The 13,830-nt window shown below is 44.4% G+C and overlaps 1 protein-coding gene across 2 annotated transcripts in view; it reads left to right on the plus strand.

Annotated features, from left to right (window-relative positions):
- The window catches only part of apbb1ip (amyloid beta (A4) precursor protein-binding, family B, member 1 interacting protein), a 37,112-nt gene extending 26,912 nt beyond the window's left edge, over window positions 1–10,200 (plus strand). The window contains exons 11-15 of one of the 2 annotated variants that reach the window (XM_060869542.1): window positions 4,202–4,300; window positions 7,976–8,111; window positions 8,558–8,610; window positions 9,429–9,846; window positions 9,883–10,200. In XM_060869542.1, the coding sequence (XP_060725525.1) occupies window positions 4,202–4,300; window positions 7,976–8,111; window positions 8,558–8,610; window positions 9,429–9,846; window positions 9,883–10,052 (876 nt within the window). In that variant the 3' untranslated portion in view covers window positions 10,053–10,200. Of the gene's footprint in view, window positions 1–4,201; window positions 4,301–7,975; window positions 8,112–8,557; window positions 8,611–9,428 lie in introns of both variants that reach the window. The other variant, XM_060869541.1, reaches the window with a different exon arrangement.
- Window positions 10,201–13,830: the final 3,630 nt, after the last annotated feature.

Consider the following 13,830-nt stretch of genomic DNA (forward strand, 5'->3'; position numbering starts at 1 on the left):
CCTCTCCAGCATCTCTCCTCTCCTCTCCTCCATCTCTCCTCTCCTCTCCTCCATCTCTCCTCTCCTCTCCAGCATCTCTCCTCTCCTCTCCTCCATCTCTCCTCTCCTCTCCTCTCCTCACCAGCATCTCTCCTCTCCTCTCCTCCTCCTATCCATGTATGAAACGTCACACAATTACTTACATTTTCCAGTCAAGCAAAAAGTAGTGAACTTTACTGAGGAGAAAATTATAGTGAGATGGAGGAGGATCGATGACGCACCGTGTTGCTCTGAATTTCTAACCCTTTCCTCAAATCTGTTTGGTTCTGCCAAGAGGTTAATATTTGTCTGTCGTGTTATAAGATAATCGACCAAAACCAACATCCAGATCAACACACAATACAGTAACCATTGCACTTGTCACTTGTAAGAAGAATAAATTAAATATTACTTGATAATACAAAGCTCAGTGGAGTTAATGGGGTTATTTGGCTGTGAAGTCTTTAAATTATAAATACCTGAATATTGAGCTGACTGGACAATAAAGTGTGCTAGATTAAAATGCGGTCTTTGAGTATCCAGAGCTGAAACTGGTCACTTGGCGTTTACTTGATTGTGTGCTTTTGTATGCTCGATTTTTGTTAGTTGTTGCAGTTTGAAGCCTTTATTTAGTCTGAGCTGAGCAACAGTGGAAAACCTGATGTGCTGAATTAACTGAATAGGAGCTTTTTAAGGATCTGAAAGTCTCCTTATATCAGTCCTAAAACTTTTTCTCAGCAAAAGCTGCTGTGAAACAGGAGCTTTGAAACTAGATTACTGAAGCTGGTTGTGCTAAAGGTTGTAATAACACTCTATTGATCTATAAAACCAGACAGTTTTAACACAGAACTGTCATTAACTTATGTATGAGGTACGGGCGCTTGTGTTTAGAAGAATGCAACAACAAAAAAACACATCTTCTGCTGGCCGTCCATCTGAAAAGCACTATTCATCCCCAGAAATGTGGTACTGAAGGAAAATAATAAACTACAGCAAACAGAGGAGGCTTGAGCAAGGCTTGGGTTGATTGAAGAAGAAGAAGAAGAAGAAGAAGAAGAAGAAGAAGAAGAAGAAGAACGGGGCATAGAAGCCTTTTATTATCGCCACATATACATTACAGCACAGTGGAATGCTTTTCTTCACATACCCCAACTGAGGAGGTTGGGGTCAGAGTGCAGGGGCAGCTATGATACAGCATCCCTGGAGCAGGGAGGGTTGAGGGCCTTGCTATAGGGCCCAACAGTGGCAGCTTGGCTTTGCTGGGCCTTGAACCCCGATCCTCCGATCAACAACCCAGAGCCTTAACCAGTTGAGCCACCATCAGGAATTGATGACAAATCCCATTAAGTTGGAAGATTTTGATTTTATATATTTTGCAGCTTTAAGATCAACAAAAATTAAAGTTGGTGTATTTTTAAATTTCTAACAGTCTGCCGTCTTGCTTCGGAGCAGAGCAATAAAACATATTTCTCTGGTTGCGTTTTAGATCTTAGATCAGGGACTGTATGTATAAACATTCATCTCAGAGAGCTCCTGATTTAACTTAATAACTTCGAACTAAGAAACGTATCTTAAGAGTATTAAGAGAGCAACTCTGAGCAAAGAAAATACAATGGCTTTTATCTTAGAGAGGAGGCGGGGCTTAAGCTGTTACTAGGTGACGGCTGTAGAATTCTGCGATTGGTTGTCCAATGAAAAAATAAACACGCTTTTAAAGTCTGGTCTATTATAAACCTTCACTTTGTCTTTATGTTACAATATTTAAAACTATATCGATTGTAGACCGATTATATTTGAGATGCGCCATCTGTATGTTATAAATGTAATAAATGTAATGTAATGAACATGTAATGAACATCTCCGACACAGAGCAGAAATGTCATAGAGACAAATTATATCATTTATGTTGCTTTGGCATTTCAGCTCTGTTTGTATCTCTAAATGTCATAGAGGCAGAATATATATATATAAATATATATATATATATATATATATATATATATATATATATATATATATATACATAAATAATGTGTAATTTCTGCTTTGAATCTGAGATGTTATGATTGGTCACAAAAATAACCCGTATATTATTAACTCACTATCATCAACACATTTCTTCTCCCTTTTCACATTTCAGCCATTTTCTCTTCTGATAAAGAAACTCTTAATCCTCTTAAAGGTCCTCCTCACTACTCCTAACACATTTTGACCTTTTGAGCTCCTTTAAGGGTTTAGATGCTTTATGTTTAATAATTTTTATTTTTTTTTCATTTCTAGGATCTTCTCTTTAATTTTAAGGGAAAACGCCCACATTTCTAAGAATTTTCTTAGAATTTCATCACTAGGAGAAACTTTATACACTAAGAATTTTCATGAATACAGGCCCTGGGGTTTAAATGGTGAAAGTCAAATTTTGTTGTTTTTAGCAGGACCACTGCCTTACAAAATAGACTAAATATCATTGACGTATGAAAAATTAAGTTGTCTATGTCTAGCCACTCCCCCTTCTTCCATCCCCTCCCCCACAGCCTACACCCAACCAAAGTTATCCCATCCTGGATCATGATCGCATACAACATCTCACAAAAACTGCAAATGGAATTGTGCAATCAATCAATAGTTCATTCTGAAAAGTTAATCTGTAATCATTAAAGGAGCCCAGAAGTAAAATGTAAAAAAACTTTCTCTTTAATAAAAGTGTTCTGACAAACAATCTGTTCTCTCTCTCCGGCTAGTACAACTTACTAAGCCCCGGTGACTAATCACAAGTTTCCTACATGATTATTTCAAGGTGTGTGTCTCCTTTACCTTTAACAAGCTTTAACAAGCTGTGATTAACAAAATGACCAGGCTCCGGAGATGAAAACAGACCCATGCATTTCAAACATCGTGTGTGTGTGTGTGTGTGTATCTGTGTGTGTGATCTAAAACCTTATTACTAGCACCAACAAGTCCCAATGTTCTCAGCTCGCTTGTCTTCAGCCGTGGATTTCATAGCAAATATCAGTTACTCTTTCAAAACTTATACGTGAACAAATCTGCCTTTCCCCAGAACCTTGCATAAGTATAAGTCCCACCATCAACACTGATCCTCAGTCTTCTCCTGGACCCAAATGGGCAATTAATCCAGAAGCAACTCTAACTGAGATCTGATCTGGAATCATTTCTTAAAACACAGATAACCCCTAACATGCATGCCACATGCTACTTCCTGGCTTGGCTCTTATACCTCAGTAGACCATTTGGGTATTTTATTGTGCTACTAAAGTTCATTAAAGAGAAATAACAGACATTTGTTGGTTGCAGAAGGATTTGCCCATGACTTCTTGAACATTTAGAGGTTCATTCTGTTATATTCGACTACACAAAGAGCGTTGACGGTGAACACTAATTTTGACTAATAACAGCTCTGCATCATGCTTCAGGGTGAAGTGTTGGGTATCTAACAAATACAGGATAAAATGTTTGATGTTGGTTCTCAAAGCAAAGAACAATTTTCTAACATTTCTTCTCGTTATTTTTGTATAAAGCTCAGCTCTGTGAGAAGCTTCTAGATCTCGTGGATCTTAGAGTTAACCCTGGCCTATCGAGACTCTTTATCCAGACAAATGTATTTTGTTGTTACACAAATGTTTTTTAATGTTTGTTACACAACATTCATTTTTGTATATTCATTTAAAAAAATATATTATTGTTAATTGTTATTTTTAAACGAATGTTTTTACGTGCACATTTTTTTATTTATTTACAAATAATCTATGCTGCTTTTTGTTCTTGCCTCAGTATTAAGGGCTATTTTGTGCAGATTTGTAGCATACAAATCCCACTTAAGTACATTTCACTTAAGTAAAAAATGGAAAACCAAAACATCAGCATAACTATTTCAGCTTTAGAGTTAATCCTGTCAGAGACGAACCAAGCACTGACTCATCAACCATACAGTAGCTGATATCAGCAAACTGCAGACAAACCACCAGTTTTTGCAACTCAGCACATTCAACTTCATAATCTGTATTTATTTCCTGCAAGCAGGCAAATTACAGTTTACGCTTAAATCTGTATGCAAAACAGTCACGATTTATCGGAGCAGGACCGAGTTTTGAGTGCAGACCGTTTGTATTTATTTGTGAAAAGTTCTACACACAATGTTGGTGATAAAGTGTGATTTGTGTGTCTCCAGCATCCTCAGATCCAGAAGGAGTCTCAGTACATCAAGTACCTGTGTTGTGATGATGAATGGACCATGAACTTGTGGGTTACGGGGATCCGTATTGCAAAGGTGATACATTTTCTCTCACTTTAAACCAGTAATTACACATTGAATTAATCTTAAGTAAAACACCTGCTTTACACATTTCAGCCTAAAACAACGTCCTGTACTTACTATAGAAAGCCATATATTTATTTATTTACCTTTATTCAAATTTGCGTCGGAACGCCGAGCCGTCCGTATTCAATTCCATCGTTATTAAGATAAAAAAATAATAATAATATTTCTACGTATAAAGTACCTGTATACCCTCTTGCTAGTGGTCTCCATACTTCTTATTTCTCGATTCCTGTCTAAGATCTTGGACTTTGCCACCAATATTTCCACCAAGCATGAATTAGACTTCTAAGATTCAACCTGTGCATCCAATCGGGTTCATAATAACCATAATCCATCTTGATATTCGTAGGAAATACAGTTTTTGGTCCTTTGTGACTTTTGTGTAATTCAATTTAATTCAAATCAATTCGATTCCATTTTATTTGTATAGCTCTTTTAACAATGGACATTTGCAGAATCTAAGAAATATAGAACAAAATGCTTATTATACAAAGATTAATATTATACAAATCATCCCCAATGATGCATGTTCTCCCCATGCCTAGGGGGTTTCCTCCGGGTACTCCGGTTTCCTCCCCCAGTCCAAAGACATGCATGGTAGGTTGATTGGCATCTCTGGAAAATTGTCCGTAGTGTGTGATTGCGTGAGTGAATGAGAGTGTGTGTGTGTGTGCCCTGCGATGGGTTGGCACTCCGTCCAGGGTGTATCCTGCCTTGATGCCTGATGACGCCTGAGATTGGCACAGGCTCCCCGTGACCCGAGGTAGTTCGGATAAACGGTAGAAAATGAGTGAGAGTGAGAATTCGATTCCATTTTATTTGTATAGCTCTTTTAACAATGGACATTTGCAGAACATAAGAAATATAGAACAAAACGCTTATTATACAAAGATTAATATTATACAAATCATCCCCAATGATGCATGTTCTCCCCGTGCCTAGGGGGTTTCCTCCGGGTACTCCGGTTTCCTCCCCCGGTCCAAAGACATGCATGGTAGGTTGATTGGCATCTCTGGAAAACTGTCCGTAGTGTGTGATTGCGTGAGTGAATGAGAGTGTGTGTGTGTGCCCTGCGATGGGTTGGCACTCCGTCCAGGGTGTATCCTGCCTTGATGCCCGATGATGCCTGATGCCTGAGGCTCCCTGTGACCCGGGGTAGTTCGGATAAACGGTAGAAGATGAGTGAATGAATGAATGATCCCCAATGAACAAGTCTGAGGTGACTGTGGTGAGGAAAAACTCCCTTAGGTGGAAGAGGAAGAAACCTTGAGAGGAACCAGACTCAAAAGTGAACCTCATCCGCATCTGGTTGACACTAGAGAGTGTTATTATGAATAATGTCCTTTCTATTAGTCATATAGAGTCTGACAATTGGTTATTGATTAGAAGATTGTTGTCCTCAAAGACCACATGTAGTTGGCATCTTCTTTTTGAATGTCTGAAATCTTCACAAAGTGAACTGGAGCTGGTATATATCTATATGGCTCAGGATCCTCACAGGGTTGGTGCCTTCTCACTGAAGGTCCGAAATCTTCCTGAATTGCAACACAACTGGAGCTGGTACAATCTCTCGATGCCTCGGGATGGGTAGGAAAAGAGAACTAAGCGGAGACGAATTAGCGTAGCTGCTGTTCATAATATTAGCAAGTACTAGATGATAATGTACATTTGATCAGATCTACAAGAGCACCAGATGATAATTAAATTTGGGGCACAGAAGCATTTATTACCGCCACATATACATTACAGCATAGTGGAATTCTTTTTTTGCATATCCCAACTGAGGAGGTTGAGGTCGGTGCACAGGGACAGCTATGATACAGCACCAATGGAGCAGGGCCTTGCTCAATTCCCCAAAGCTGGCAGCTTGGCAGTGCTGAGGCTTGAACCCTGGACTTCTGATGAACAACCCAGAGCCTTAACCACTTGAGCCACCATTGCCCCAATATGATATTGCATAGTTTCAAGTTAAAGCTTTACGATGACACTTGTAGCAAGTACAGGGAGTGCAGAATTATTAGGGAAGTTGTATTTTTGAGGATTAATTTTATTATTGAACAACAACCATGTTCTCAATGAACCCAAAAAACTCATTAATAGCAAAGCTGAATATTTTTGGAAGTAGTTTTTAGTTTGTTTGTAGTTTTAGCTATTTTAGGAGGATATCTGTGTGTGCAGGTGACTATTACTGTGCATAATTATTAGGCAACTTAACAAAAAACAAATATATACCCATTTCAATTATTTATTTTCACCAGTGAAACCAATATTACATCTCAACATTCACTAATATACATTTCTGACATTCAAAAACAAAACAAAAACAAATCAGTGACCAATATAGCCACCTTTCTTTGCAAGGACACTCAAAAGCCTGCCATCCATGGATTCTGTCAGTGTTTTGATCTGTTCACCGTCAACATTGCGTGCAGCAGCAACCACAGCCTCCCAGACACTCTTCAGAGAGGTGTACTGTTTTCCCTCCTTGTAAATCTCACATTTGATGATGGACCACAGGTTCTCTATGGGGTTCAGATCAGGTGAACAAGGAGGCCATGTCATTAGTTTTTCTTCTTTTAGACCCTTTCTTGCCAGCCACACTGTGGAGTACTTGGACGCGTGTGATGGAGCATTGTCCTGCATGAAAATCATGTTTTTCTTGAAGGATAAAGACTTCTTCCTGTACCACTGCTTGAAGAAGGTGTCTTCCAGAAACTGGCAGTAGGACTGGGAGTTGAGCTTGACCCCATCCTCAACCCGAAAAGGCCCCACAAGCTCATCTTTGATGATACCAGCCCAAACCAGTACTCCACCTCCACCTTGCTGGCGTCTCAGTCGGACTGGAGCTCTCTGCCCTTTACCGATCCAGCCACGAGCCCATCCATCTGGCCCATCAAGACTCACTCTCATTTCATCAGTCCATAAAACCTTAGAAAAATCAGTCTTCAGATATTTCTTGGCCCAGTCTTGACGTTTCAGCTTGTGTGTCTTGTTCAGTGGTGGTCGTTTTTCAGCCTTTCTTACCTTGGCCATGTCTCTGAGTATTGCACACCTTGTGCTTTTGGGCACTCCAGTGATGTTGCAGCTCTGAAATATGGCAAAACTGGTGGCAAGTGGCATCTTGGCAGCTGCACGCTTGACTTTTCTCAGTTCATGGGCAGTTATTTTGCGCCTTGGTTTTTCCACACGCTTCTTGCGACCCTGTTGACTATTTTGAATGAAACGCTTGATTGTTCGATGATCACGCTTCAGAAGCTTGGCAATTTTAAGAGTGCTGCATCCCTCTGCAAGATATCTCACTATTTTTGACTTTTCGGAGCCTGTCAAGTCCTTCTTTTGACCCATTTTGCCAAAGGAAAGGAAGTTGCCTAATAATTATGCACACCTGATATAGGGTGTAGATGTCATTAGACCACACCCCTTCTCATTACAGAGATGCACATCACCTAATATGCTTAATTGGTTGTAGGCTTTCGAGCCTATACAGCTTGGAATAAGACAACATGCATAAAGAGGATGATGTGGTCAAAATACTCATTTGCCTAATAATTCTGCACTCCCTGTATATGACTATTTGGATGTGTATTTAAGAGGAAGGTGTGTGTGTGTGTGTGTGTCCTGCAGTATGGTAAGACATTATATGAGAACTATAAGACTGCTATGAGAAAAGGTTCATCGCTCTCTTCAGTTTGGACAAACCGGAACCTCCAGCCAAGTCCTTCGTCCTCCACCGCATCCACACCATCTCCAACACCGAAAGGTAACCAAACACGCTAGCCATGGTTTAGTATTCTCATAAAAAACACACAGAAACAGTGGAGTGCAAAGGTTTGTACACCCCACACCCTCAAAAGTCCTTTCATCTAATGCTACTTAAGGTTTCAGAGAAGTTCCTCATTATCGCAGGTAATGGATAATTCTTTTCAGTTCAAAATGAAGCTGAATCTTCACAATCATCTCCATCTTGTGGCCCCACTTCACTTCATCTCTTACTTAGTTTAAAACCCACTAAGTGCAGTTTCAATAGATTTTGAGAAGCTTAAACTTAGCAAAAAATATCCACTACAAACATCAGGAAAGCTGGATATTTTCCTGTTTTTTTTTTTTAAATAGGAAAAACATTATTAGAGATACATTTCTAATTTTTTCCACTAAAGGAGGGATGTAAAACACATGTGAATGAAATGTTCTAATTATGTTTTTCAGCCAAAGCAGCTAACGGACACGCTCCTCAGCCTCATTCAGAGCCGGTGCTCAAGGTAAACATGTTTATAAAATAATAAAAAACAGGAAACATTTAAAATTTTATTAATTGCATAAAAGTGAAATCTGTCTGAATATCATGTTAACAATCTGCTATTTAACTATTTAATCATAACGACGCCACATATTTAACAACTAACACCTGATACGGACTCAAGGGCCTGGTGTATTTACTACAGCTAGCGCACTCGTTTAGAAGAAAAGCATGACTTGTGTGTGAAATATTTCCCAGCTGTCTGTATCAAATTGAAGAAGATTGAGGCCAGATTGTTGTAAAGACTGAAAACCTTTCCCAGAGATACACAGAGTAGACTTTTGGACAGGAATTTACAACATCCTTTACATGAAGCCTCTGAGGAAACTTTAAGCTATATAGCTTAAAATTAGCCATTTAGCATTTTTACTAAAACTAGAACCGTACTACATATGATTCAGGCCTAAGATTAAATGTTTAAACGAGTAATTTTTTCCACTCAACCCCAAAATACTTTCAATCAGCCAAATCTATTATTGTAGATTAGCCTACGATACTAATGTAGCTAAAAAGTAATCTATGCTAACATCAACCACATTAGCATGAAGGAAACAGCATCTCTAAAGTGCCACAATGTGTAATTTATCTTCTACAAACACCAGTTTTTGGCCCTGTGATAAGGCAAGTGTGAGGATTTAAAAATGCTAAACTGGTGGCTATAACTTTTCATTACCTGTTAGTTACATTAGCCTCCATTGCAAAAGTAAAAAAATGAATTTCAACCTGCTTGAACCATAAATTTCAATGAATTCTAAACATTGTTTTTGAATGTGTTTTAAGGCCCCAGCTATGATTCCACCACCTCCAGCTGAAGTCCTGCCCCCTCCACCAAATCCTGAACACTCCATGCCTGTAAAGAAGAAGCTCCCACCGCTCACCCCTCAGCGTGCCATGCCCTCTTTCCCTGCTCCAACATCAGACTTTCCGCTTCCTCCGCCTCCGAGTGACGACATGGAGCTTCCTCCTGATTTCCTACCGCCACCTCCTCCCATCATGTCAGAGGAGTTTCCTCTGCCTCCTCCCATGATGTTGGGAGAGCTTCCACCGCCTCCTCCAGATTCGTTCCTCCCTCCTCCTCCAGCTATAGGCGGAGATCATCTTCCGCCACCACCTCCTCCTCCTCCAGCTATAGGCGGAGGTCCTCCTCCGCCACCACCTCCTCCTCCTCCAGCTGCAGGTGGAGGTCCTCCTCCGCCACCTCCTCCTCCTGCTACCGGTGGAGGTCCTCCTCCACCACCTCCTCCTCCACCTTCCGGAGGAGGATTCAATCCCTCCAGAGCTTCTCTGAGGAAAGTTGCACCTCCGCCTCCAAAGAGGACTACGCCGTCAGTAGCGGCTCCCTCCGGTGGTGACTTCATGTCAGAACTCATGGTGGCCATGCATAAAAAACGCAGTGGGCCGTGAACCTGTGGTAAATTCAGCCTTGTCTCTACAGATTAAACGACTTCTGACAATGCACGTGCTGTAAATATGAGAATTTGTCTGGATCAATGAGGACTTAACTATCAGTTATTACAATTATTAATATTACAATAAATGTAGCACAAATGTATGGTTTATTCACAAATGTTATTTGTGTGCCACAGAGAAAGAGAAGGATGGTCAAGGCAGATATTTCGGAGTATAGTTTAAATGATTCAATAAATAAAACCATGTGCTTACAAAGAATTTTTAATAAAATAAAATACAAAAAAATGATTCTAATTATACACCATTTCTATACAAATGATACAAAAGGGAAATTTGAGTTTAATTCATTCTGTAGAGTTCAGCTTTGCGTGCCTGAATGATCCTAGGAGCTATGTTGTCTGGGGCTTTTTGCCCCTGGTAGGGTCTCCCAAGGCAAACAGGTCCTGGGTGACGGGCCAGACAAAGAGTGGTTCAAAAGCCCTTTATGAAGAAAAACAAAGCAAGGTCCGTGACGTCTGGCGCAACCGGGGCCCCACCCTGGAGCCAGGCCCGGGGTTGGGGCTCACATTCGAGTGCCTGGTGGCCGGGTCTTACCCCATGGGGCCCGGCCGGGCTCAGCCCGAAGGAGCGACGTGGGGCCGATCTCCTGTGGGCCCACCACCTGCAGGAGAAACCGTAAGGGGCTGGTGCAATGTGGATTGGGTGGCAGTCGAAGGCGGGAGCCTCGGCGACCCAATCCCCGGACACGGAATCTAGCTCTAGGGACATGGAATGTCACCTCGCTGGGGGGGGAGGAGCCAGAGCTGGTGCGGGAGGTCGAGAGATACCGACTAGATATAGTTGGGCTCGCCTCCACGCACAGCCTGGGCTCTGGAACCCAACTCCTTGAGAGAGGCTGGGCTCTCTACTGCTCTGGAGTTGCCCGCGGTGAGAGGCGGCGGGCTGGTGTGGGCTTGCTCATAGCTCCCCAGCTCAACAGCAATGTGTTGGAGTTCACCCCGGTGAACGAGAGGGTCGTTTCCCTGCGCCTTCGGGTCGGGGAGAGGTCTCTCACTGTTATTTGTGCTTACGGGCCAAATGGCAGTGTAGAGTACCCGACCTTCTTGGCGTCTCTGGGAGGGGTGCTGGAAAGTGCTCCAACCGGGGACTCCGTCGTTCTACTGGGGGACTTCAACGCTCACGTGGGCAGCGACAGTGACACCTGGAGGGGCGTGATTGGGAGGAACGGCCCCCCCGACCTGAACCCGAGTGGTGTTCTGTTATTGGACTTCTGTGCTTGTCACAGTTTGTCCATAACGAACACCATGTTCAAGCATAAGGGTGTCCATCAGTACACATGGCATCAGGACACCCTAGGTCGGAGGTCGATGATCGACTTTGTGGTTGTTTCATCTGACATCCGGCCGTATGTCTTGGATACTCGGGTGAAGAGAGGGGCGGAGCTGTCAACTGATCACCACCTGGTGGTGAGTTGGATCCGATGGCCGGGGAGGAAGTTGGACAGACTTGGCAGACCCAAACGTACTGTGAGGGTCCGCTGGGAACATTTGGCAGAGTCTCCGGTCAGAGAGATCTTCAACTCCCACCTCCGGCAGAGCTTCAACCAGATCCCAAGGGAGGTTGGAGACATTGAGTCTGAGTGGACCATGTTCTCCACCTCCATTGTCGACGCGGCTGCGCGGAGCTGTGGCCGTAAGGTCTCCGGTGCCTGTCATGGCGGCAATCCCCGAACCCGGTGGTGGACATCGGAAGTAAGGGATGCCATCAAGCTGAAGAAGGAGTCCTATCGAGCCTGGTTGGCTCGGGGGACTCCGGAGGCAGCTGATAGGTACCGGAGGGCCAAGCGAGCTTCAGCCCGGGTGGTTGCAGAGGCAAAAACTCGGGTCTGGGAGGAGTTCGGTGAGGCCATGGAGAAGGACTATCGGTTGGCCTCAAAGAAATTCTGGCAAACCGTCCGGCGCCTCAGGAAGGGGAAGCAGTGCCCTGCTCACACTGTTTACAGTGAGAGCGGGAATCTGCTGACTTCGACTGGGGACATTCTCGGACGGTGGAAGGAGTACTTCGAGGATCTCCTCAACCCCACCGACATGTCTTCCACTGAGGAAGCAGAGGCATAGGGCTCAGTTGAGGACTCATCGATCCCCCAAGCTGAGGTCACTGAGGTGGTTGAGAAGCTCCTCAGTGGCCAGGCACCGGGGGTGGATGAGATCCGCCCTGAGTACCTCAAGTCTCTGGATGTTGTGGGGCTGTCTTGGTTGACACGCCTCTGCAACATCGCGTGGCGGCTGGGGACAGTGCCTCTGGACTGGCAGACTGGGGTGGTGGTCCCTCTGTTTAAGAAGGGGGACCGGAGGGTGTGTTCCAACTATAGGGGGATCACACTCCTCAGCCTCCCCGGAAAAGTCTATGCCAGGGTACTGGAGAGGAGAATTCGGCCGATAGTCGAACCTCGGATTCAGGAGGAACAATGCAGGTTTTGTCCCGGTTGTGGAACACTGGACCATCTCTATACCCTCACCAGGTTGCTGGAGGGTTCATGGGAGTTTGCCCAACCAGTCCACATGTGCTTTGTGGATCTGGAAAAGGCATTCAACTGTGTCCCTCGTGGTGATCTGTGGGGGGGGGTGCTCTGGGAGTATGGGGTCCGGGGCCCTCTGCTAAGGGCTGTCCGGTCCCTATATGACCGGAGCAGGAGTTTGGTTCGCATTGCCGGCAGTAAGTCAGACTTGTTCCCGGTGCATGTTGGACTCCGGCAGGGCTGCCCTTTGTCACTGGTCCTGTTCATTATTTATATGGACAGGATTTCTAGGCGCAGTCGGGGGCCGGAGGGAGTCCAGTTTGGGGACCACGGGATTTCGTCTCTGCTTTTTGCAGATGATGTTGTCCTGTTGGCTTCCTCAAATCAGGACCTTCAGCGTGCACTGGGACGGTTTGCAGCCGAGTGTGAAGCGGCAGGGATGAGAATCAGCACCTCCAAGTCCGAGGCCATGGTTCTCAGCCGGAAAAGGGTGGCTTGTCCCCTTCAGGTTGGTGGAAAGCTCCTGCCTCAAGTGGAGGAGTTTCAGTATCTTGGGGTCTTGTTCACGAGTCAGGGAAGGATGGAGCGGGAGATCGACAGGCGGATCGGTGTATCTTCTGCAGTGATGCGGTTGATATACCGGTCTGTTGTGGTGAAGAAAGAGCTGAGCCACAAGGCGAAGCTCTCTATTTACCAGTCGATCTACGTTCCTACCCTCACCTATGGTCATGAGCTTTGGGTCATGACCGAAAGGACAAGATCCCGGATACAGGCGGCCGAAATGAGTTTCCTCCGCAGGGTGGCTGGGCGCTCCCTTAGAGATAGGGTGAGGAGCTCGGTCACTCGGGAGGAGCTCAGAGTAGAGCCGCTGCTCCTCCACATCCAGAGGAGTCAGCTGAGGTGGCTCGGGCATCTGTTCCGGATGCCTCCTGGACGCCTCCCTGGGGAGGTGTTCCAGGCATGTCCAACCAGGAGGAGGCCCCGGGGAAGACCTAGGACATGCTGGAGGGACTATGTCTCTCGGCTGGCCTGGGAACGCCTCGGTATTCCCCCGGAGGAGCTGGGGGAAGTGTCTGGGGAGAGGGAAGTCTGGGTGTCCCTGCTCAGACTGCTGCCCCCGCGACCCGGCCCCGGATAAGCGGTAGAAGATGGATGGATGGATGGATGGATGGATGGAGTTCAGCTAGCACAACCTGGCAACCCTGTTACTAACTTCTCCACTCTCTGCTCTGCCCTTGAGCACTTTAAAGATTC

Source organism: Tachysurus vachellii, chromosome 5 (genome assembly GCF_030014155.1).
Source record: "Tachysurus vachellii isolate PV-2020 chromosome 5, HZAU_Pvac_v1, whole genome shotgun sequence".
NCBI classification, from domain to species: Eukaryota; Metazoa; Chordata; class Actinopteri; order Siluriformes; family Bagridae; genus Tachysurus; species Tachysurus vachellii.